The following is a 25,475-nucleotide window of genomic DNA, read 5'->3' on the forward strand; positions in this document are numbered from 1 at the left end:
GAATGTTTTGGGAAAGATTAAATGAATTGTCTAAAATTGGTTTTGAGTCAAATCTAGAACTTGCCCTCCTAGAATTGCCATTAAGGCGGTTACGCCCACTCCTGACCCGAGGGTATAAAACCTGCGAGTGAAGAATTAACAGATCAGACTAAGTGACCCAAGCTGCAGCCGTGGTCAAAAAAAAGTCAATGAACCCAAAACGCAACACAAGTTTGAAGACAGACATTTTTCTACCCAAGCTACGGATGAGTAGCTGTGTCTAAGCGGGTGAATTCAAGTCGGACCACCTATCCTCCAGCTCCCATCAAATCGTGGTATCTACACTGTTTCATTCCAACGCTGTGAGCTCTGAGCTACAGAGCTGTCCGTCCTCTGAAGAGACCTTCCATAGCAAGGGTGAGGGAACATACTCCTAAGCCAAAAGGACAGACATTGTGAGGACAACCAGAGAATTGCGTCATTGAGCAACCTGACCCATCCACGTGGAGAATCCACGGAGACCTTCCCCACGTAATTATATCATTATATTCTGGCCCATAAGAGTGGCAGTTTGGGGCAAGGCTAGGGTTAGAATAAGTATAGCTGACAAATTCACATCGTGTACTTTCTCTTTTAAATCCCCATTTTGGGCAACACGCGCCATAGTGTGTTGGCCCGTTGTACGAAGTTCTAATCAATAGCCACGACTGTGGTTTTGTGTACATGTATATTTTATCATCATTTTAGCTTTCTAGTAAATCAATACACAACTAAGATTGGTGTGGAACTCATTGGTGAGGCCCAGGTCCCTGCAGCTCCCAGATTATGCGACTTTCAGAACGAGACTGTAGAGGTAACTGGTTACTTGCGGCTGTTGTAAAATCAATTCTAATATTCTTAGAGTTAATTTGGGAAATAGAAACTTCATAAAAACTCATTTTCCCATGGTACCCCAGGATAATGAGTTAATAGGATAATGAGTTAATAATGAGTTAAATACCCCCACTGGATAGCCTAAACTAGACACAGATGAACACATGCGTCACGACAGCACAACTGGGAGACAGGACGGACAGCTGATCGTCCTCACAGTGACAAACCAAGTGTAACAAACACCTGCACAGGATCAGTACACCTGCGGGACAGGTACAGGATGGCAACAACAACTGCCCGAGTTACACCAGGAATGCACAATCCCTCCATCAGTGCTCAGACTGTCTGCAATAGGCTGAGAAGAGGCTGGACTGAGGGCTTCTAACCAGACATCACCGGCAACAATGTCACCTATGGGCACAAATCCAGTCGCTGGACTAGACACGACTGGCAAAAAGTGCTCTTCACTGATAAGTCATGGTTTTGTCTCACCAGGGGTGATGGTCAGATTTACGTTTGTCGAAGGAATGAGCGTTACACCGAGGCCAGTACTCTGGAGCGGGTTCAATTTGGAGGTGGAGGGTCCGTCATGGTCTGGGGCGGTGTGTCACAGCATCATCAGCCTGAGCTTGTCGTCATTGCAGGCAATCAAGGCTGTGCGTTACAGGGAAGACATCCTCCTCCCTCATGTGGTACCCTTCCTGCAGGCCCATCCCGTCATGACCCCCCCAGCATGACAATGCCACCAACCATACTGCTCGTTCTGTGTGTGATTTCCTGCAAGACAGGAATGTCAAGTGTTCTGCCATGGCCAGCGAAGAGCCCAGATCTCAATCCCATTGAGCACGTCTGGGACCTGTCGGATCAGAGGGTGAGGGTTAGGGTTATTCCCCCCCAGAAATGTCTGGGAACTTGCAGGTGCCTTGATGGAGTGGGGTAACCTCTCAGAGCAAGAACTGGCAAATCTGGTACAACCCATGAGGAGGAGATGCACTGCAGTACTTAATGCAGCTGGTGGCCACATCAGCTTGACTATTACTTTTGAACCCCCCCCCCCCCCTTTGTTCAGGGACACATTATTCCATTTGTTAGTCACATGTCTGCGGAACTTGTTCAGTTCATGTCTCAGTTGTTAAATCTTACGTTCATACAAATATTTACACATGTTAATTTTGCTGAAAATAAACAGTTGACAGTTAGAGGACGTTTCTTTTTTGCTGAATATATAGTGGGGAGAACAAGTATTTGATAATCTGCAAAATTGGCAGTGTTTCCTACTTACAAAGCATGTATGATTTTAGTCCATGACGGCGTAGTGTGTTACTAATGGATTTCTTTGAGACTGTGGTCCCAGCTCTCTTCAGGTCATTGACCAGGACCTGCCATGTAGTTCTGGGCAGATCCCTCCCCTTCCTCATGATCATTGAGGCTCCGCGAGGTGAGATCTTGCATGGAGCCCCAGACCGAGGGTGATTGACCGTCATCTTGAACTTCTTCCATTTTCTAATAATTGCGCCAACAGTTATTGCCTTCTCACCAAGCTGCTTGCCTATTGTCCTGTATCAGATCCCAGCCTTGTGATCTACAATTTTATCCCTGATGTCCTTACACAGCTCTCTGGTCTTGGCCATTGTGGAGAGGTTAGAGTCTGTTTGATTGAGTGTGTGGACAGGTGTCTTTTATACAGGTAACAAGTTCAAACAGGTGCAGTTAACACAGGTAATGAGTGGAGAACAGGAGAAATTCTTAAAATTAAAACGACCAGGTCTGTGAGAGCTGGAATGCTTACTGGTTGGTAGGTGATCAAATACTTATGTCATGTAATAAAATGCAAATTAATTACTTAAAAATCAGAGATTTTCTGGATTTTTGTTTTAGATTCCATCTCACAGTTGAAGTGTCCATATGTATTTTTCTTATCAGACTTCTACATGCTTTGTAAGTAGGAAAACCTGCAAAATCAGCAGTGTTTCAAACACTTGTTCACCCCACTGAGTGTGAGTAATATATATTACATATATCACAGAGTATATAAAAACACTAGGAACACCTTCCATTAGGAACTGATCCTGTATTTAGCATGCTTACTAAATCATCTTCTAGTGTGGTTCTGTTCTACCTTGTTATTTCTAGTATTACATTGTTATTGATTACTGAATTATTAGGTTTAGAGCTTTGCAAGAAAGGCATTTCACTGTACTTGTGACATAAAAAACGTGAATCCTTCCTAATATTGAGCTGCAACCCGCCTGGTCATGGACTCCACAAGGTGGCGAAAGCGTGTCACAGGGATGCTGGCCCATGTTGACTCCAATGCTTCCCACAGTTGTGTCAAGATGGCTGGATGTCCTTTGTGTGGTGGACCATTCTTGATACACATGGGGAACTGTACCCAGCAGCGTTGCAGTTCTTGACACAAACCGGTGTGTCTGTCACCGACTACCATTAAAAAAAAGGCACTTAAATATTTTGTCTTGCCCATTCACCCTGTGAACGGCACACATTCCACGCGTCAACTGTCTCATGGCTTATATATATTTTTTAAACTTTCACCTGTCTCCTCTCCTCCATCTATACTAATTGTAGTGGATTTAACAGGTGACCTCAATAAAGGATCAAATCTTTCACCTGGAAAGTGTGTGTTTACCTACTTTTAAATGATAGAGAATAACGCCGGTGCTGAGAAGATCATCGTCGATGCTGATTAGATGAGGTTCTGAGTCCAACGCTACACGGATACCCTCTTTCCTCAGAGCTACAGTCTCTTCCTACAGGACAGACACAGAACAGGGTTAGAACTACTACTATGACGACAACAGGTGTGAGCGCAACACTACACGGATACCCTCTTTCCTCAGAGCTACAGTCTCTTCCTACAGGACAGACACAGAACAGGGTTAGAACTACTACTATGAGACAACAGGTGACAGAGCGCGAGGTGACAGAGGATGACCCTCTTTCCTCAGAGCTACAGTCTCTTCCTACAGAACCGGCAGACAGAGTATAACAGAGACAGAGAGACGAGGTGACAGAGAGACGAGGTGACAGAGAGACGAGGTGACAGAGAGACGAGGTGACAGAGAGACGAGGTGACAGAGAGACGAGGTGACAGAGAGACGAGGTGACAGAGAGACGAGGTGACAGAGAGACGAGGTGACAGTAACAGAGAGACGAGGTGACAGTAACAGAGAGACGAGGTGACAGTAACAGAGAGACGAGGTGACAGTAACAGAGAGACGAGGTGACAGTAACAGAGACAGACGAGGTGACAGTAACAGAGAGACGAGGTGACAGTAACAGAGAGACGAGGTGACAGTAACAGAGAGACGAGGTGACAGTAACAGAGAGACGAGGTGACAGTAACAGAGAGACGAGGTGACAGTAACAGAGAGACGAGGTGACAGTAACAGAGAGACGAGGTGACAGTAACAGAGAGACGAGGTGACAGTAACAGAGAGACGAGGTGACAGTAACAGAGAGACGAGGTGACAGTAACAGAGAGACGAGGTGACAGTAACAGAGAGACGAGGTGACAGGAACAGACAGGGTAACAGAGACACTGTAACACAGACCGTAACAGACAAAAGTTCTTTACCCTCAGAGCTACACTATCTCCTCCAACCACACACAACAGGGGACAAACAGAGGCGAAACAGAATAGTGAAGTAGTACAGAACAATATCTTCATATACTGCATCTCCTAGCAAAGACTGGACCACAATCATAACAACCAAAACAGAACCGCCGACAGTCAGACGTTTAATAGCAAAACAGTAGAAAATTGAATTTATGAGTTCTGGTTCTTCCTCACCCCAGAGCTCGGCAGAATAATAGGGCCAAGTATTTCCGTATCCCAAATGGCTCCCTGTTCAGTGCAATACTTTGGACCAGAGTCCTATGGGTCCTTATCAAAAGCAGTGCTTTATGAAGGTTCCATTTGGGACACTACAACCCTTGCGTCGCCGTGGTAGCGGGAGAATGGCTAACGGCTAGAGAGAGAGAGACTATAAATCATTGAGATTCCCATGGCGACGTGTTTAACTGTAGACACCGTTTCAGCAGGCTGATCCCTCCACCAACATAACGCCATACACACAAGGAACTACACACCATTGGGTTAAGATGGGAACTATTCTGCCTACGGCAGGAAAACTGTCAAGACTGGGGGAATAGAGTCAACTTTACACAGACCAGAGACAACTTTACACAGACCAGAGTCAACTTTACACAGACCAGAGTCAACTTTACACAGACCAGAGTCAACTTTGTTATTAAAAACGAAACAGTAATATGGAAAAGTAATATTTTTTGTGAACAAATGTTTCACTTTAGCGTAATAAAGGTTGGTAGCAACGTGAAAATTGTTTTAGAAATCTGTTGCAGCTCACCTCGCCTACAAAATACACAATGCAATGCGCTCTCTATGGGTGGCAAGCAAACGTAGCTAGTTTGCTATAAAATCAAAAAAAAGAGTTTAAAACTGCGCTCCTAATCCAGGCATTTATCTCCCGTCTGGATTACTGCACAATCTCTGGGCTCCCTGTGTTTAAACCCTAACAACTCATCCAGAACGCAGCCCGTCTGGTGTTCAATGCAATGCACCCTGCTCCTCCGACTGGCTTCCAGAGGCAGACAAACCATGGTGCTTGCCTAGGAGCTGTGAGGGGAAATTATAAGGCTCTGATTAAAACATGTCTCCACCTCTGGGTGTTACCACTGAGAATAATCAGCCCAGTCAAAACTGTTCGCTTAATGGGTTCAAATGGACAGCGGAGTCAATCACCACCTTCCGGAGACAAAACCCCACCTCTTCAAGGAATACCTATGACATCAGATTTAGATGCACTATTGTAAAGTGGCTGTTCCACTGGATGTCAGAAGACATTTGTAAGTCGCTCTGGATAAGAGAAATGACTTAAATGTAAATGTAAATAACCTGTAATCAATTTAGGAGGCTTCACAGACAATGCAATGCACCCTGGACTGAAGAGGCAGACAAATAGGAGAAATTATAAATTAAAACATTTCTAGGGTGTTAGGAATAATCAACAAAATACGATTAAGGGTTCAAATGGAGAGAAGGCAACCTCCAGAGTTATGACATCAGCCAGTAGTGAAGTCAGGACATTTCAGAGAGTTATAATCCTGTTCAATATAACAATGCTACGGGGGGGGGGACAGTAGGTTGTTCAGGGACAGAACTGAATTTTAACCTGGTCAGCTCAGGGATTAAATCCAGCAACCTTTAGATTACTGGCCCAACGCTCTAACCACTAAATGGCCCAGGGAAAAATCGACAGAACATCAAAATCTGAGATATAACATGAGAGATGGGTGAACCTTTAAAACAATAGAACTTCACAGAGACACGGCATACTGTAGGTTAGTGGTTCTCAACCTGGAGAACCACTAACCCTGGGAGGTACCGGGCTTATCCAGTGGCGACATGAGAAGACTCATAAGAACATGGTCTAGTGGTCATTTACGCGATGGGGATACTTCCAGTAACCCGTTGAGAACCACTACCTGTAAGTGAATGTGTCAATTTGTTCCTCCACACACAGCCCCACCTCCACACACAGCGACGCTTCCCTGCTCAACCCTCTTCCACATTAATATAAAGTGATGTTGCTCCCCTCTTCATACAACAAGCAAGCATTTTTACAGTATTTGAGGGGGGGGCATGTGACAAATAACATTTGAAGTGATATGTTTCCTCTGCCGATCAGTGGCAAACTCATAGTATTCTGGATAGTTCCTTCCTTTCCTGAGGAAAGGTTGAAGGATATGAATCTCTTAAAAATAAATCAAGTGTATTTATTCACACACAGAAACATCCATGTCAAACAGTGACTAATGGAATGGTTTTTAACGAATGGTTTTTAAAGTCCATTGTTCCATTCACATTACATACGTTCACCTGTAGTCGGATCATCAACTCAAAAGTCAGCCTCAAATCAATGAACGTCCAGGTCGACAAATCCATCGACAGACCCGCTCGTCCAGAACTCCCTGCTAAATATGTATTTAATGGCATTTCAGGTTCCTGTCCCTCAGACGCCGGCGATAAGAATAAATGGATTTGATCTGTGGAAGACATTTTAAAAAGTAGCGAGCGACAGCATGACCCTACACCGGGCCGGCCTCACTGCCCACGCACCGGGCCGGCCTCACTGCCCACGCTGCCCTATAGTGTACTGAGAGGGTGCCACCTGTGTAGGAGATGCCTTCAAAATGAAATGAGTCAGTGTGTGTGTAGTCTGCCCTATAGAAACTCACTCAGCTTGTGTGTGTGGCTGCCCTATAGTGTGTGTGTGTGTAGCTGCCCTATAGTGTGTGTGTGTGTGTAGCTGCCCTATAGTGTGTGTGTGTGTGTGTGTGTGTGGCTGCCCTATAGTGTGTGTGTGTGTGTATAGTGTGTGTGTGTGTGTAGCTGCCCTATAGTGTGTGTGTGTGTGTAGCTGCCCTATAGTGTGTGTGTGTGTGTAGCTGCCCTATAGTGTGTGTGTGTGTGTATAGCTGCCCTATAGTGTGTGTGTGTGTGTGGCTGCCCTATAGCTGCCCTATGTGTGTGTGTGTGTGTGTGCTGCCCTATAGTGTGTGTGTGTGTGTGTGTGGCTGCCCTATAGTGTGTGTGTAGCTGCCCTATAGTGTGTGTGTGTGTGCTGCCCTATAGTGTGTGTGTGTGTAGCTGCCCTATAGTGTGTGTGTGTAGCTGCCCTATAGTGTGTGTGTGTAGCTGCCCTATAGTGTGTGTGTGTGTGTGTGTGTGTAGCTGCCCTATAGTGCTGCCATTCACATTACTGCCCTATACTGTAGTCGGATGTGTGTGTGTGTGTGTGGCTGCCCTATCAACTCAAATAGTCTGCCTCAAATCAATGAACTGTCCTATAGTGTGTGTGTGTGTGTGGCTGACAAGATCCATAGTGTGTGTGTGTGTGTGGCTGCCCTATAGTGTGTGTGTGTGTGTGGCAGACCCGCTGCCCTATAGTCTGCCCTAGAACTCCCTGTGTGTGTGTGTGTGTGTCTAAATGTGTATTTAATGGCATTTGTGTGTGTGTGTGTGTCAGGTTCCTGTCCCTCAGAAGTGTGTGTGTGTGTGTGTGTGTGTGTGTCTGCCCTATAGTGTGTGTGGCTGCCCTATAAGAATAAATGTGATTTGATCTGTGTGAAGTGTGTGTGTGTGTGTGTGTGTGTGTCATTTTAAAAGTGTGTGTGTGTGTGTGTGTGTGTGTGTCTGCCCTATGTGTGTGTGTGCCTGGTCCACACTGCCCTATAGTGTGTGTGTGTGTGTGTGTGTGTCTGCCTGTGTCCCCACGCCCTATAGTGTGTGTGTGTGTGTGTGTCTGCCCTATAGGGTGTGTGTGTGTGTGTCTGCCCTGGTCCACACTGCCCTATAGGGTGTGTGTGTGTGTGTCTGCCCTATAGGCCTGGTCCCCTATAGAGTGTGTGTGTGTGTGTGTGTGTCTGCCCGGTGTGTGTGTGTGTGTGGCCTGTGTCCACTGCCCTATAGCTGCCCTATAGTGTGTGTGTGTGTGGTCTGCCCTATAGTGCCTGGTCCACACGCCCTATAGGCTGCCCTAGCCTGTGTCTGCACTATAGTGGCCCGGCCTGGTCCATAGTGTGTGTGTGTGTGTGTGTGTCTGCCGTGTGTGTGCCGGCCCACCTATACTGGCCCGGTGTGGTGTGTGTGTCCCCTATAGAGTGTGTGTGTGTGTGTCTGCCCTATAGCTGGCCCAGCCCACACACTGGCCCCTATAGTGTGTGTGTGTGTGTGTGTGTGGCTGCCCTGGTCTGCCCTATACTGGGTGTGTGTGTGGCTGCCCTATAGTGTGTGTGTGTGTGGCCGGCTCACTGCCCAAGTGTGTGTGTGTGTGTGTCTGTAGTGTGGAAACAGTACTGCCCTATAGAGTGTGTGTGTGTGTGTGTTCATAGAGTGTGTGTGTGTGTGCCACCTGTGTGTGGAGATATAACTGCCCTATGGACTTCAAAATGAAATGTGTGTGTGTGTGTGTGTGTGTGTGTGTCTGCCCTAAGTCACCAGACTGATGTGTGTGTGTGTGTGTGTGTGTGTGATAGTGTGTGTGTGTGTGTGTGTGTGTGTCTGCCCACCGTGTGTGTGTGTGTGTGTGTGTCTGCCCTATAGTGCTGCCCTATAGTGTGTGTGTGTGTGTGTGTGTCTGCCCTAACAGCCCTTTTCGTTCAGTCAGTGGCTCCTGTTGAATAACAAACTCACTCGGCTTGTGAGTGTGGCTGCCCTATAGAGTGTGTGTGTGTGTGTGGCTGCCCTATAGTGTGTGTGTGTGTGTGTGTGGCTGCCCTATAGTGTGTGTGTGTGTGTGTGGCTGCCCTATAGTGTGTGTGTGTGTGTGTGGCTGCCCTATAGTGTGTGTGTGTGTGTGTGTGGCTGCCCTATAGAGTGTGTGTGTGTGTGTGTGTGGCTGCCCTATAGTGTGTGTGTGTGTGTGGCTGCCCTATAGTGTGTGTGTGTGTGTGTGTGTGTGTGTGTCTGCCCTATAGTGTGTGTGTGCTGCCCTATAGTGTGTGTGTGTGGCTGCCCCCTATAGTGTGTGTGTGTGTGTGTGCCCTATAGTGTGTGTGTGTGTGTGTGTGTGTGTGTCTGCCCTATAGTGTGTGTGTGTGTGTGTGTCTGCCCTATAGTGTGTGTGTGTGTGTGTGTGCTGCCCTATAGTGTGTGTGTGTGTGTGTGTGTGCCCTATAGTGTGTGTGTGTGTGTGTGTGTGTGTGGCTGGCTGTCAGGATTTGCATTTTCTATGGATCATCATGAGTACCTTGAGGAGGCGGACCAGAAAACAGAACCCCTTGGAGAGAAGTCAAAACCACATGAACTAGTTTACGCTGTTTATGTATAGCTACGGCTGTGCAGTGACAGGAGAGGGGGAAGCGTCGCTTAATGACGAGGGAGAGGCGGAGACTGACCGACTGTGTGCGTTTCATCTCCCTGTCCCGTCTCAGTGAAGTGACACATTAATCTGTCAGGCTCCCCTCTTCACCTATAATGAAGTCTGAAGGATCCCTTTAATTAACCATAGGCCCGGGCAGAATCACACACACTTCCCTGAGACAGACAGGGTAAATGAGACTTGCTTTCCATGTCAGGCCAATCAGAGTCCAGGGCATGCAGCAGCATGTCACACACACACACACACACTAGGTGTGTGTATTTTGCTCTCCAGCCCTTAATTGAGGCAGGTGCAGGACAGACACTCACGTCTATTGGTCAGGCTTGGGCAGTTCATAACCCCCCCAACTGCAGATGGCTTGAACTAAATTTGTTAGTACTTCAACTCAGATTATTGTTTCCCTACATAAAATAACTGCACTGCAAAGTCAGTCAGCCCACCACCTGTCCATGAGTGGGCTCTGATGAGTCTACATCCACCTGGGGGAGCAGGTGAAGTAGAGGACAGGAGGCCAGACTACAACACATCAATATAAAACTCCTGGAGGACAGGACAGGAGGCCATCTCCAAGTGAAACAGTACTGTGGTAACTTGTGTGTGTGTGTGTGTGTGTGTGTGGTGGGGGGGGGGGGGGGATATCTCTTCAAAGATGTTGACATTTAGTTCACCTTTCACATATTTATAAATTGTGAGTTACAACAAAATGCTTGAAGGTTTGAGAGCAGACATTTGACACTGGACTGCTTCTTGATTTTCATGACGAGTCATAGAAGTGAATCAAGTCATGGTAAGTAGTCAAGTTGTCTTAAAAAAAAAAACTGCATCGCTCAGTTCAAGAAGCCTGGTCCCAGATGTGGTTTGTAAATCACTCCGTTCCTCAGTCCAAGAAACCTGGTCCTTGATCTGCCATCATGTCAACTCCTTGTTTGTTTGCATGACAATAAGTGACACAGACTGGTACCCAGGCTCTCTCAGTCCCAGTAACAGAGATACAACAGTTTTATCTCGATGCTTACAGCTACGTGGAGGTTCTCCAGAACATCAAATGTCATATTGGGTAGCCTACACGCTCCCAATTAAACATGTCACTCACCTTCCTCCGCATATCAAACTCCAACACCACTGTAGGAATGCCAATCACCTGTCCAGCTCACCAGCTCTTCGACCATCTGTCCACCTCACACACACTGAAGAAAACAAATCAAAGCCCTCCCAGCAACAATACAACACCGAACAGGTGTTTGGGGGGGGCCTCCAAAGACATTGAAATAAAGCTCATAGAACAATATATTACTGGGATTTACTGTGGACTTGAAGCTGAGGGCTCAAACACATTAGCAACTTGATTACTTATTGATTTCCAATGACAAGAAGAAGAAAAGAAAAAAAGTGACTGGAGTCATAGTGAAGCAACTTGAAACGGAGCTCCAGCTCTCATATAAAGGTTCTCTCAAATGAAGTATTAAGGTATAAGTGCTGACAGGGTGAATACTAAGGTCATGAAACCATTCATAAAGGAAATGGGTGGAGATGACTGAAGACACCGTGGGGGAGGTCCCAAATTACACCCTATGGACCCTGGTCAAAAAGGGCACGAGAGAAAAGAAAGTGAGACGGGGATTCGTCCAACTAAAAGAAACAGTCCCTTTTCTGCCCTGCCGTTCTGCCCCCTGCCGTTCTGCCCTGCCCTGCCCTGCAGTCCTGCCCTGCCGTTCTGCCCTGCCGTTCTGCCCTGCCGTTCTGCCCTGCCGTTCTGCCCTGCCGTTCTGCCCTGGGTCTAACCAAAATATAAAAACATTGAGTTTATTATTTCAACAAATCTCGAGGGCAAAGTGCATTCCTCTTATGTCCATGACAATCCCAAATGGCACCCTATTCCCTATATAGCGCACGACTTTTGACCAGAGTAGTGCACGACAATGGTGTATTCCCTAGAATAACAAACAGAACCCAGAAGGAACTGACTGAATTGACTCAATAGAAACTCAACTTTTCGTTGCAAAACGTTTGCCATTTGGAGTAAAATGGTTTCAGTTGCAAAAAAAAAAAAAAAAAGCTTTGGACTAATGATTACACCCCAGGTTTGCATTAATCTCTTTCCATAATGAAAACAAATGGGTGGATACATCCTATAATCTTATCGTGTGTGTGTGAGAGGGAAATTATACAGCATCCCCGGGCCCCTGCAGGAGAGAACATTCTGGTATCTTTCCCTCTTACCTTCCTCCATCACTCTTCACTCCCTCCTCGCTAAGAGGCTGCTCTTCAACCCATCTCAAATTAATTACCTTTTCCTACGTGCCCTGGAACAGAATCTCGGTAATGGCACCCTATTCCTTATTTAATACTTTTGACCAGGACCAATAGGACTTGGTCACAAGTCATGCCATATTCTCTAGTTGTGCACTAACATGAGGAATTGGCTCCCATTAGTATTGTAAATCTCCCTGAATATTACCGTTCTGTTTCCACTGCTCTTACTTCCTCTAAGGATGACGAGGCAGTGGGGCCCTTACCTTTCAGGGAGAAGAGACGCAGCTCTGATGAACAGAAGAAAGCCCTATATTTCACACACCAAGAATAGGGAACAACTAGCATGGACAAGAGAGCGACAGAGGCCTGCACAGCAAGACGTTGTAAGGCTTCATGAAGACTGCAACTGCTGGAAATGTGCTTAACAGTGCCGTTAGAGGGAAAAAGTCCACACAGTATCTATCCTACAAAATAATGTTGTGCTGACTTGAAGTATCAATTAATTAAAAAAATATATAAAAAAAAAATCTGTCAATATTAGCTAGTGCTTCTCGTCTGTACCGACGCCAAAACGCTGGAATTTTTCATCCTATAGCCTGTTCTCCGTATTTTTAAAATGATGAGACAAAACCTTTTTACATGACTGGTCAAAACTCATTCTCTTCTCTGTAGCTCAGTAGTAATTCAAATCACAATATCAAAACACAAACTCAGCAAAAATAAAAAATAAAAGTCCCTTTTTCAGGACCCCGTCTTTCAAAAATAATTTGTATAAATCAAAATAACTACAGATCTTCATTGTAAAAGGTTTAAACACTTTTCCCCATTGTGTTCAAGGAACCATAAACAATTAAATTAACATGCACCTGTGGAATGGTTGTTAAGACTGTAAGCAATTAAAGGTCACAATTATGAAATTGTGGGACACTAGAGGCTTTTCTACTGACTCTGAAAAAAAACACCAAAATAAAGATGCCCAGGTTCCCTGCGTGAACATGCCATAGGCATGCTGCAAGGAGGCATGAGGACTGCAGATGTGGCCAGGGCAATACATTGCAATTATCTGTACTTTGAGACGCCTAAGACAGCGCTACGATAAACACCTAAGACAGTGTTTATAGTCGAAGGAGTGTTACACCGGGATCGATTTAGAGGTGGAGGGTCGGTCATGGTCTGGGGTGGTGTGTCACAGCATCATCGGCCTGGGCTTGTCATCATTGCAGGCAATCTCAACGCTGTGCGTTACAGGGAAGACATCCTCCTTCCTCATGTGGTTCCCTTCCTGCAGGCTCATCCCGACATGACCTTCCAGCATGACAATGCCATCAGCCATACGGCTCGTTCTGTGTGTGATTTCCTGCAAGACAGGAATGTCAGTGTTCTGCCATGGCCAGCGAAGAGCCCGGATCTCAATCCCATTGAGCACGGCTGGGATCTGTTAGATCGGAGGGTGAGGGCTAGGTGCCATTCCCCCCAGAAACGTCCAGGGAACTTGCAGGTGCCTTGGTGGAAGAGTGGGTTAACATCTCACAGCAAGAACTGGCAAATCTGGTACAACCCATGAGGAGATGAACTGCAGTACTTAATGCAGCTGGTGGCCACATCTGATACGGATGTCGATATCCTGTTATGTTCATAAAAACATTTACACGTGTCAAGTTGGCTGAAAAGAAAGTTGACAGTTGACAGTGAGGACCGTTGTTTTTTTGCCGAGTTTAGAATCGTGACAATCGCAATATCGTATCGGCATCTAAGTATTAAGCTAGTATCGTATGGTGAGGTACCTGGCATTTCCTGGCACTACCATTCAGGATGGACATTTTTCTAGCATCGCCTTCCTAGAATGCCACAGGATCACATGTCAAAAAGGTCACAGCTAAGAGTATCAGTTGTGGTTTGTCAAATAAATCTCTCCGATCTGACTGGCAAGTTGCTGGTTCTTTTCCATCCAATCACACTAAATGATTCCAGAGATGAAATGGTAGTGATGGATCTAAGAAGGGCTGTATAAATACATCTGATGGAGAAAGGTGAACGGCATTGTTGATAAGGCCGTCTGAAATGTGAAACAGTGGAGGAAGCTGAATGGATGTGCCTTTCTCCATTCTAAATAGACACAGATGCAGTCTAGTACTCTCACACACACTAATATGTCCCCTGCATTCATCAAAGTATCCCTAGCTCCATGCCTGGCTCTACCATTCGTCATCTTGTACAGAATGCAAATGTAGCAGAAGACAAAATGTCAAATCCATAAAGCCTTTCATCATACACTTAAGAGAGTTACACCAATCAGTGTGCCAGAACAGTAGCCTGTCAGCCCGAGTGTCACATCTCGATTCCCATCTGAACGAGAAACATGGCCAGGCTTCGTTGTGTTGTCGATTCCCCTCAGGTCCCCCAGCTGGTCTGTAGACACACACATGTATTCCTCTGACTCCCTTAATAGTGCACTACTTTTGACCAAGGGCCCAGTTGCATTTCAGGAGCACAGAATAACCCTCAAAACAAAGGGCTGGGAATTACAAGGAACTTCACGATAAGATATTATCATGATACTTTAAAAAGTGTCGATACAATATGTATTGAGATTCTCATGATTCAATATTCATTGCTATTCGATAGTGTTTTTTTTTTTTTTAATCGCAATAAACTCACACTATTGCTCACCAAACATCTGCTGCACAAGGACAAGCCATGAGAGATAACGAGTTTCTACAGAAATAAAAGACAGCCAGAAAAACAAATTGGCTCCCTATTTAAAAAAAAGATGGGAGAATAAGCTATGAAGGAAAAATACTGGAGTTGTTGGAGGTACAGACAATTTGTGCAGAAAATATTGCGATATTTAACGGTATAGATTGTCCCCCGCATCACGACTTCAACACTGAGATTTACTACATGGCTGTCTTAATGAACATGAGGGACGGACGGTAGCATAATGAACACAGATCCATACGTAGCTAATCAAGACCTCTTAGCAGTGACTGGTAAATTACCTACAATATTCCAGAATAGGGTTCTAGCAGGTGGGTGGGTCCAGTTTAGGTGCGAACGTTTTCAAAGAATTTGAAACATAATGAAACTTTTCAAAGTCAGTCAAGTGACCACTGCGCAGCATTGTGGTAACATTAAGATTCCAAACTAACCCTGTTTGACAGTTGCCAATGCCAACCAGCTAAAAATGTGGTGTCACTCATCTTGTCTTCCTCCTGCTGTCCTCCCCCACTCTAAACTCTGAGCTGGCAGACTAACGTGTGAAGGAGGAAATTCTCTCACTCTTCTACACACTGAGGAGCCATATGGGATGGAGAAAGAGACAGACAGGAAGTGATTAGGAATGTCTGATGTTTCCCTTGCTCTCTCTCCATCTCTCCCCTCCATCTCTCCCCCAGTGTCAGATGTTGACTTCAGGACCATTTAAGCAGCTCTAATGCCAGTAGGATGCCATTCTAGTCTAAATAGCTGGAAAATTAAATAGCAACGCCAGGTTGACTCTTGTTTTATCATCCCTCCCTCCTTTTCTACAGTCGCTGAGGCTGAGCCCGAGGTTCAGCGGAGCAACACTGACACCCACTGGTAGGATATGGGAACTACAAGCACCTGTTACATGGGACGGAAAGAGGGAAGAGTTAGGGAAGGCAAACTACGTACAAATGTTTGCTGAAAACGCCAAATGTAATTTCCGCATGGTTCTTTTCCATCCAAATCACACTAATATCAGAAATGTTGGTTACTGTTTCGCTAACTAGAACGTAGGAAAACCTGCATCTAACTCCACATTAGACTGCTATATAACCATTTATAAGTATTGCAGTGTGTGTGTGTGTGTGTGTCTTCCAATACTGTAGGAAGTTACAATGCAACCATGACGCCAACCTCCAACTTAACACTCCCCACATAAACAACCTGCCTGGTCCTCGTCGTGAGTAAGTTAACAGACCCAATTGCAGGGCTGATCGGTAGTTTGCAAAAGGGGACATGGACGAGCACTTGTGTCTTACTAAAAACATGTAGGTAACTAGTCAGTTCAGTACAAATTCTTATTGACAACGATGGCCTACCGGAGAACAGTTAGTTAACTGCCTTGTTAAAAAAAAAAAATCTGCCCCTGAACCTTGTGAGCTCAGGGATTTGATCCAGCAACCTTTTGGCCCAACACTCTAACCACTAGGCTACCCGCCTCTAACCACTAGGCTACCCGCCTCTAACCACTAGGCTACCCGCCTCTAACCACTAGGCTACCCGCCTCTAACCACTAGGCTACCCGCCTCTAACCACTAGGCTACCCGCCTCTAACCACTAGGCTACCCGCCTCTAACCACTAGGCTACCCGCCTCTAACCACTAGGCTACCCGCCTCTAACCACTAGGCTACCCGCCTCTAACCACTAGGCTACCCGCCTCTAACCACTAGGCTACCCGCCTCTAACCACTAGGCTACCCGCCTCTAACCACTAGGCTACCCGCCTCTAACCACTAGGCTACCCGCCTCTAACCACTAGGCTACCCGCCTCTAACCACTAGGCTACCCGCCTCTAACCACTAGGCTACCCGCCTCTAACCACTAGGCTACCCGCCTCTAACCACTAGGCTACCCGCCTCTAACCACTAGGCTACCCGCCTCTAACCACTAGGCTACCCGCCTCTAACCACTAGGCTACCCGCCTCTAACCACTAGGCTACCCGCCTCTAACCACTAGGCTACCCGCCTCTAACCACTAGGCTACCCGCCTCTAACCACTAGGCTACCCGCCTCTAACCACTAGGCTACCCGCCTCTAACCACTAGGCTACCCGCCTCTAACCACTAGGCTACCCGCCTCTAACCACTAGGCTACCCGCCTCTAACCACTAGGCTACCCGCCTCTAACCACTAGGCTACCCGCCTCTAACCACTAGGCTACCTGCCGCCCCGGCAGCTATTGTCATACAGTCCTGAAAACTCCGCTAAACAAAGCTTACCTTTTGGCAAAATAATATATACATATCAACTTTCATTTCCAAACAATTTAGTTCTTTCCAAGCAACATTATTCAATTCATAAACCACCACAAATCAGTCCACAGCAGAACAAAGATGCTGAAAACAAAAAAAAAATTAAAATCACTGAAAAACTAGAAACTATTCCACCAAAGTCTATGTCAGGTGATTATCCTCCATTAAAAACTGAGTCTCAACACATTTATACTCAACAAAAATATAAAAACAAGCAACAATTTCAAAGATTTTGCTGAGATTCAGTCAACTGGTTACTTTCCGCTCGTCCTATATATATATATACATGTACATAATCTTATTCCATTCACTGACCCTCTGTTACGACGTCTCAAATGACACCCCGTTTCCTGTGGTCCCTGGTCAAAAGTAGTGCCCTATAAAGGGAATAAAAAGGGACACGACAGAGCTACTGAGTCGACAGAACCAAAAGCAAATTGTTTCCTGGATATTTTCGGCTGCCACATAAAGAGTTTACGCTGTTTAGCAACAGAATGGTGAGAGCAGTGGTGAACACCATCCCCTCTGGGCCCTGGTAGTGGACTATAAAAAGGGAATGAAGTAGTGCACTATAAAGGGAATGAAGTAGTGCACTATAAAGGGAGTAGGGTTTATCTGGGAAGATAAACACTACTAATACATGTCAACCTCCTGAGGCTTTCTGATGGATCTGTTGAACCGGATAGAGGGACAGATGGAGCCCAAAGCTCAGACTTGACACTGAAACAGCCATCTGTTGGGTGGATCTACTGGGAGAGGTGTGTGTGTGTGTGTGTGTGTATGTGTGTGCCTGAGAAAGTGAGAGAGATGAGAAAGTTCAGGCAGGGTTTCTATGACTTCATACACTTGAAAGTTACTGACATTCCTGTTACCCAGGACTCAAACACACCCCCCCCCCAGTTACTAGAAACCAACTGGCTGGCGGAGTGCCTTTGTTACCGATTAGCGGTATGGATGAGTTAGTTATAGCCAGTGTTGTACTTAGGTTTTATATCCATACCAGTAAGAGAGCAATATGACAGATAATACCCCCCACTTGGTCTTCTGACACCTATTGGAGAGGACAAACGGGGGGGGTCAGCTCTGACACCATTTGCAGAGGACGAAGCAATGATTTAGCCAGCTAACTTTGATAAATCAGAAGCAACTGTTGATTTTCTGGTTTATTAAGAAAGATAACAGAAAAAGCATCTAGGTTTGTTACAATTCTACCAGGTCAGCCCAACCCTCTTCCTGGAGATCTACTGTAGGGTCAGCCCAACCCTCTTCCTGGAGATCTACTGTAGGGTCAGCCCAACCCTCTTCCTGGAGATCTACTGTAGGGTCAGCCCAACCCTCTTCCTGGAGATCTACTGTAGGGTCAGCCCAACCCTCTTCCTGGAGATCTACTGTAGGGTCAGCCCAACCCTCTTCCTGGAGATCTACTGTAGGGTCAGCCCAACCCTCTTCCTGGAGATCTACTGTTAGCTGGCTAACTTCTTGATGTTGCAATGTAGCACAGTCCTCTAATCTGACCAGTCCCAAAACATTCACCAACAACCGTTACTAAGAGCAAAGAAACACATGCAGGTAACTGACAAAACATAGGAAACTGAGTAAATGAGGGATGAAGTGTATTCAAAGCAGGTGCTTCAACACAGGTGTGGTTCCAGAGTTAATTAATCAATCGACATCCCATCATGCTTAGGGTCATGTATAAAAATTCTGGGTAGACCGTTGTTTTGGCTACCGAAGCTTTGCCCCCCCCATAGGATGGCAACATGTCTTGATCTAAATGCAGCTGTAATGATCCTCTGGAAAGAATAAACTTGGTCTTTCATAATGTCCGTGGAGTATTAACTCAGAAATTAGAACCCAACACCATGGTCGTCTCAGACACCAGATCTCAACCCAAACGGGAGATTCTGGAGACAGCGTTTTACACCACTGTCCACAAAACACCAAAATGATGGAACTTATTTTTTATTTAACCTTTATTTATCCAGGTAGGCCAGTTGAGAACAAGTTCTCATTTACATCTGCGACCTGGCCAAGATAAAGCAAAGCAGTTCTCATGGAAGACCAGTGTCACATCACTACAATAGAGAGTTCCAGACACTTGTAGAATCTATGCTAAGGTGCACTGCAGCTGTTCTGGCTGGTGGTGACCCAACGCCCTATGAAGACGCTTTATGTTGCCATTTCCTTTGTGGCAGATATCTGTATATTCCACGAAGCAGACACGTTTACCAAAAGCCACTCACAGTAGTACGACAGTGAACGCATGCATCTTTAGTGTGGAGTCACACTCTGGGCAACCTACACAGGTTAAGCCATAAACCTACAAGAGTCCTAAAGACTGCACTCACTTGGGCCTCATTCTTATGGAGTTTCTCATCCACCTTCAGAGTGTTAGAGAGCCTGAGGGGGGTAAAAAAAAAAAAGGGGGGGGAGCCTGAAAAAAGGGGGGGAGCCTAAGGGGAAGTGTGCATTTGATTTATTTTTCTTTCTGTTGCTTATCCCAACACCCCCTCGGTGAGGCTGTTCCCCCGCCTGCCATTATCAACGGCAACCCTGGAGCAATTAAGTGCTTTTCTCAAGAGCACAGACATTATTTCACTTTGTCAGCTCTGGGAATCAAACTAACGACCTTTCGGATATTAGAACACCGACCTGGTTGTTATTCTCCATCAGTCTTCTCAGTCTACCAATCTCCTCCTGCAGTTCTCTGATGACTTTAACGCCGCTGTCCTCGTCAACAAGCCCACAGTCAACGATGTTCTTAGCTCGGTTAGCGTAGCGCAAAGTGCTAAGTGTCTCGCCGTAGTGCACGTCAGCAGGAGAAATGGCTGGACAGAGAGATGGACACAAACATGAAGTGGATCTCACTAAAAGAGCAACCAATCAAATCAGCAGTTGAGCTAAAAAGCAAAACCAAAGGGAATAATCAACACGAATGCACCAACTGTAAATCACTCTGGATAATTGTCTGATAAATGACTCAAATATTAAAATTAATACTAGGAACATTCACCACCAAAATTAGGTTACACTACTAGTCATTTCTGTTCACAACCCCGACTGAATACCACTGACAAAGATCAACCGTACTTGCTATCATGATTGTCTTGGCGTTTCCCCCCAGGCTATTCTTCAGGAGCCAGGTCAGAAGAGAGTCTCTGTAGGGGATAAACAGCTGCTTCTTCATCTTCCCTGTGTGGGAGCTCCCTTCTCCAGTCACACATGTATCAGCTAGGAGAGAACACAGACAGAGACTTTATAGGGGGGTGAAGAGCAGCTTTTACATTTTTTTTTCTAACTCCTCCACACAAAGCTAGGAGGCAAGACAGACCAAGTAGTAAACACACCCCCCCCAGAGAGAAAGACATGAAACACTGATTGACTGAAACGGACTGGAAAAATTCCACAATAACATCTTCCAAAACAACTACAAAAGCGTGAAAGGACTTATGTTTCATGCCACAAAGCTCGCCAGGTTGGAACATGAATACTTAGTAGTGTGGTTGCCAGCAGTGTAGCTAGCGCTTGATAGACCGATTCAAAATCCTGGTGCAGAGTTTAATTGGTATTACTAATAGCCTGAGTTGTCATGTCATGGTTGGCATTAGACATGTGGTGTGTGTGTGTGGGCGCATCTGTGCTTGCGTTTCCGTCTGTTCATGTGCTCGTCCGTGTGTGTGTGTGTGTACTTAGCATAATTTACCCAGAGCAGAGATGACACTACCCAGAGTGACCAGGGACTTGTTGATGTTGGCTCCTTCCTTCAGTCTGGCACCAGTCATCTCACTGCCTGCCAAGTCTACCAGGTGGATCTTACTCACCATCTCACACGGCAGCTCTGTGTTAAAACGAACCTGGAGACCAGGGGGGGGACACACAATGCTGTTATCCGTCCCTCCTGATATTGAGTAAAGGAGGGAGATAGACAGGGACAAATCAGCACTCAACACTGTGCAACTTAACATGTATAGCTGGAAGTGGCTCAAAGCAAAACAATCCAACATAATAATATTGGACAAAAAGCTTGAGAGCTGGTCTTTGGTTGCACCCTCAGGCAAGAAAATACTCGTCTTCAACAAAGTCAAGGGTCAACCATACACACACAGTAAAAACTGACATGAAGACTTGATGTGATCCTGAGTGGTTCAGTTGATCAGATCACAAGTAAAGTTGTGGGCTCACATAGTGAAACACACAAAATAAATAAATGTACTGTAAGTCCCCATGGATAAAAACAGTCTTATTGGTGTATTATGTTACAACAACAACACAAAAAAAATTGACGTTGTGAAGACTTGGTCACCAGCAGTTTGTGTGTGTTTACCTGTGTGATGATGACGGTGAAGATGGAGTGAGAGCAACTGCTAACGTCATTCATGCCCGTGTTCGCCGTGATGCGTTTGGCATTCCCAGCATGCATTAGCTCCTCAATATCAGTGTAGTTCTGAACCAAGTGCGTCGACAAGTCTGACCAGACAGGAAGAGAAAAAAATAAATCACACCTGACACATCACATCTACCGACATGCTCATATCCGGTCAGCCACTATGACCTGTGTTGGTTAGCAACATGTCAACCACAGAGACCAGTGTTGGGTTAGAGTTGGCAACATGTCAACCACAGAGACCAGTGTTGGGTTAGAGTTGGCAACATGTCAACCACAGAGACCAGTGTTGGTTAGCAACATGTCTACCAGTGTCATGACGTGGCCCTTTCAGGGTGTAGATAGTGGCTCTCCTACACCCATGTTCTGTTAACTCCTGGCAGAGTCTCTCTCCCCCCCTTTTCAAGCAAAGATAGAGACCACAGAGTGAACAAAGGATTTAAACGTGGCCAAACTCCTAAATCCTCAAAATGGGAAAATGAAACAGTTGAAGTCAGAAATTTACATACACCTCAGCCAAATATATTTAAACTTAGTTTCACAATTCCTGACATTTAATCCTAGGGAAAAAAATCCATGTCTTAGGTCAGTTAGGATCACCACAGACAGTGCTCCTCCTGCAGACAAAGATGTTCTATTATATTGACAAGATAGTCGAGTGACCGTTCTGACAATGGAAGTTGTCGTCCCAAAGGCGGTAAGGCATGCGGTCTGATTATCGTGGACACTGCAGATCAGCACCATGGAGCACTGCATGGTGGGAGACAGGGTTTGTCTAGAAGATACAGTTGAAGTCAGAAGTTCACATACACCTTAGCTAAACACAGTTCCACAATTCCTTACATTTAATCCTAGTAAAAATTCTCTGTCTTACGTCAGCTAGGATCCCCACTTTATTTGAAGAATGTGAAATGTCAGAATAGAGAGAATTATTTATTTAAGTTTTATTTCATTGCATTCCCAGTGGGTCAGAAGTTTACATACACTCAATTAGTATTTGGTATCATTGCCTTTAAATTGTTTAACTTGGGTTAAACGTTTTGGGTAGCGTTCCACAAGCTTCCCACAATAAGTTGGGTGAATTTTGGCCCATTCCTCCTGACAGACCTGTTGTAACTGAGTCAGGTTGTGAGGGCCTCCTGGCTCGCACACGCTTTTTCAGTTCTGCCTACAAATGTTCTATCGGATTGAGGTCAGGGCTTTGTGATGGCCACTCCGATACCTTGACTTTGTTGTCCTTAAGCCATTTTGCCACCACTTTGGAAGTATGCTTGGGGTCATTGTCCATTTGGAAGACCCATTTGAGACCAAGCTTTACCTTCCTGACTGATGTCTTGAGATGATGCCTCAATATATCCATGTAAATTTTCCTCCCTCATGATGCCATCTATTTTGTGAAGTGCACCAGTCCCTCCTGCAGCAAAGCACCCACACAACATGATGCTGCCACCCCCAGACTTCACGGTTGGGATGGTGTTCTTCGGCTTGCAAGCCTCCCCCTTTTTCCTCCAAAGATAACGATGGTTATATTGGCCAAACAGTTCTGTTTCATCAGACCAGAGGATATTTCTCCAAAAAGTACGATCTTTGTCCCCATGTGCAGTTGCAAACTGTAGTCTGGCTTTTTTCTGGCGGTTTTGGAGCAGTGGCTTCTTCCTTGCTGAGTGGCCTTTCAGGTTATGTCGATATAGGAATCGTTTTACTGTTTAAATGGATACTTTTGTACCTGTTTCCTCCAGCATCTTCACAAGGCCCTTTGCTATTGTTCTGGGATTGATTTGCACTTTTCACACCAAAGTACGTTCATCACTGTCTAAGAGACAGAAGAAGTCTCCTGAGTGGTATGACTGCTGGGTGGTACCATGGTGTTTATACAGATGAACGTGGTATCGTCAGGCATTTGGAAATTGCACCCAAGGATGAACCAGACTTGTGGAGGTCCACAGTTTTTTTTCTGAGGTCTTGGCTGACTTCTTTTGATTTTCCTGATGATGATGTCAAGCAAAGAGGCACTGAGTTTGAAGGTAGGCTTTGAAATATATCCACAGGTACATCTCCAATTGACTCAAATGATGTCAATGAGCCTATCAGAAGCTTCTAAAGGCATGACATTTTCTGGAATTGTCCAAGCTGTTTAAAGGCAGTCAACTTAAATGTATGTAAACTTCTAACCCACTGGAATTGCAATAATGAATTATAAGTGAAATAATCTGTCTGTAAACAATTGTTGGAAAGATTACTCGTGTCATGCACAAAGTAGATGTCCTAACAGACTTACAAAAGCTATAGTTTGTTAACAAGAAATTTGTGGAGTGGTTGTAAAACGCGTTTCAATGACTCCAACCTAAGAGTACGTAAGCTTCCGACTTCACCTGCATATGTCCACTTGTGAGAATGTGGGAAGGGTCCGTGGACACTTAAGGGACAGTTATGTTGAGTGCGTTTCATTTTGGTGACCACAAAGGACAGGAAACACACAGAACTATCTATGAACATTTCTGAATTATGGTGTTTGCATTTAATTATTGTATAAAATGGATGAGTAAAGATGAAACTATTTGTGAAAGGATGTAATGTTCACCGTTACATTGAGAGAATTGTATTCCCTGTAAAGTTTAACTAGTCAACGGCCACGCCCCCGTGAACACAGACATGATCTGGCGTCATGGAAACACCTTTCCTATTGTTACGAATAAAAACCCCTCCTGAGGAAATCCTCTTCAGACTAATCAAACACACAGCGTGAGCTGTGATTGCGAATAGCTCAGACTACGCATACCTCGGTGTAAGCTGATGTGGCACAGGTTTGAGTACCAAGACTAGAAAACCATACCACGTGGAGCATTGGCTACACGGCAGGAAATGGTTCAACTCTGAGACAATCGATCCCTATAGAAGAGCCAATCTTAGATACTAATTACTAGTTTGCAGCTAGTAAATTATGTAAAACTGGGATGCGAATACCGACAACAGCCGAAACATCTATTCTATGAGAACATTTCTGAATGGTACTCTGAAATCCAGCCTAACAAAATACTTTGATCTTCAGGTAAACAGAAAGGAGATGAACTCTCCAGCAGATGGACCGGATTCTAACAGAGTCGACAATGACATACACCGTAAATATGTACTTGTAATTATTCTCGAATGAGCGGCCATTCACGTGCGAAGGATTAGCATTTCAATGTATATAATTACAGACTAAGGGAATCCAGTTTGTCTCTCGCTCTCAGTCCACACCCCCTTCCCTTTGTCCACCAATCATATTGGTTTAGCCCACTGGGGGGGAGAGTCTTCCCTATCACTGTTAGTAACCAATATCTACTGTTTATGCATTTCTGTGATTATTTAGTTAGTAAATGAAGGATTAATTGGTGTAAGGATGACTTATATTAAAAGGCAGATAACCAAAAATGTATGACGTTCTGATGAGACTGATATGAGGTAAAAAAAATATCTGATCAATTAGTCTTCTATTTTTATATGTGAAGAGTTATATTCGGAAAAGTATAACTTTGTAATCTGAAGACTGTCCGTGGTGCCCCTGAGTTAAATTTACATGATTAGTTTAATCACGTAATAATTAGAGAATTGATATAAAAAAATAAGTCTTCACATGATGCCAAAGACAACACAGACCAGTGTTGGGTTAGTTAACATGTCCAACAAGCTTTTTTAACCTTCTTACCGAACTACATGACCTTTGTTTTGGAGTTGTTCAGTACAAAGCCCCTCTCCCCACTGGTGTTATTACTACCTCTGAGGGTTTAGAGCTGGAGGTAGTCACATCATACAGGTAAATGAGAGTATGGCTAGATGGTGCACTGTCCTCTCAGCACATGAAGATGCAGGCTAAAGTTGCAAAACTTATTTGTGCACAAAACTTTAGCTTTGTGCATAAGGAACATTCCTGGGATCTTTTAATTCAGCTCATGAAAGATGGGACCAACACTTTACATGTTGCCTTCATCATTTAGTTCAGTTTTTCTACCAAATCAATTCATTTTAAAATGTTGATTACGTTTCATTATCATTCACCTGACGATAATACAAATGTTGGGCTAAC

General features: G+C 45.0%; 1 protein-coding gene across 1 annotated transcript in view; it reads right to left on the reverse strand.

Annotated features, from left to right (window-relative positions):
• Positions 1 to 328: 328 nt before the first annotated feature.
• LOC135524882 (kinesin-like protein KIF16B) overlaps positions 329 to 25,475 on the reverse strand; it is a 32,749-nt gene continuing 7,602 nt past the window's right edge. Inside the window, exons 7-14 of the mRNA XM_064952736.1 lie at positions 21,350 to 21,492; positions 20,729 to 20,879; positions 20,116 to 20,256; positions 19,655 to 19,853; positions 19,374 to 19,425; positions 13,814 to 13,867; positions 3,504 to 3,620; positions 329 to 412 (exon numbers count right to left, since the gene is read on the reverse strand). Of these exons, the coding sequence (XP_064808808.1) occupies positions 329 to 412; positions 3,504 to 3,620; positions 13,814 to 13,867; positions 19,374 to 19,425; positions 19,655 to 19,853; positions 20,116 to 20,256; positions 20,729 to 20,879; positions 21,350 to 21,492 (941 nt within the window). The remainder of the gene's footprint in view (positions 413 to 3,503; positions 3,621 to 13,813; positions 13,868 to 19,373; positions 19,426 to 19,654; positions 19,854 to 20,115; positions 20,257 to 20,728; positions 20,880 to 21,349; positions 21,493 to 25,475) is intronic.

Source organism: Oncorhynchus masou, chromosome 31 (assembly GCF_036934945.1).
Source record: "Oncorhynchus masou masou isolate Uvic2021 chromosome 31, UVic_Omas_1.1, whole genome shotgun sequence".
Classification (NCBI taxonomy): domain Eukaryota; kingdom Metazoa; phylum Chordata; class Actinopteri; order Salmoniformes; family Salmonidae; genus Oncorhynchus; species Oncorhynchus masou.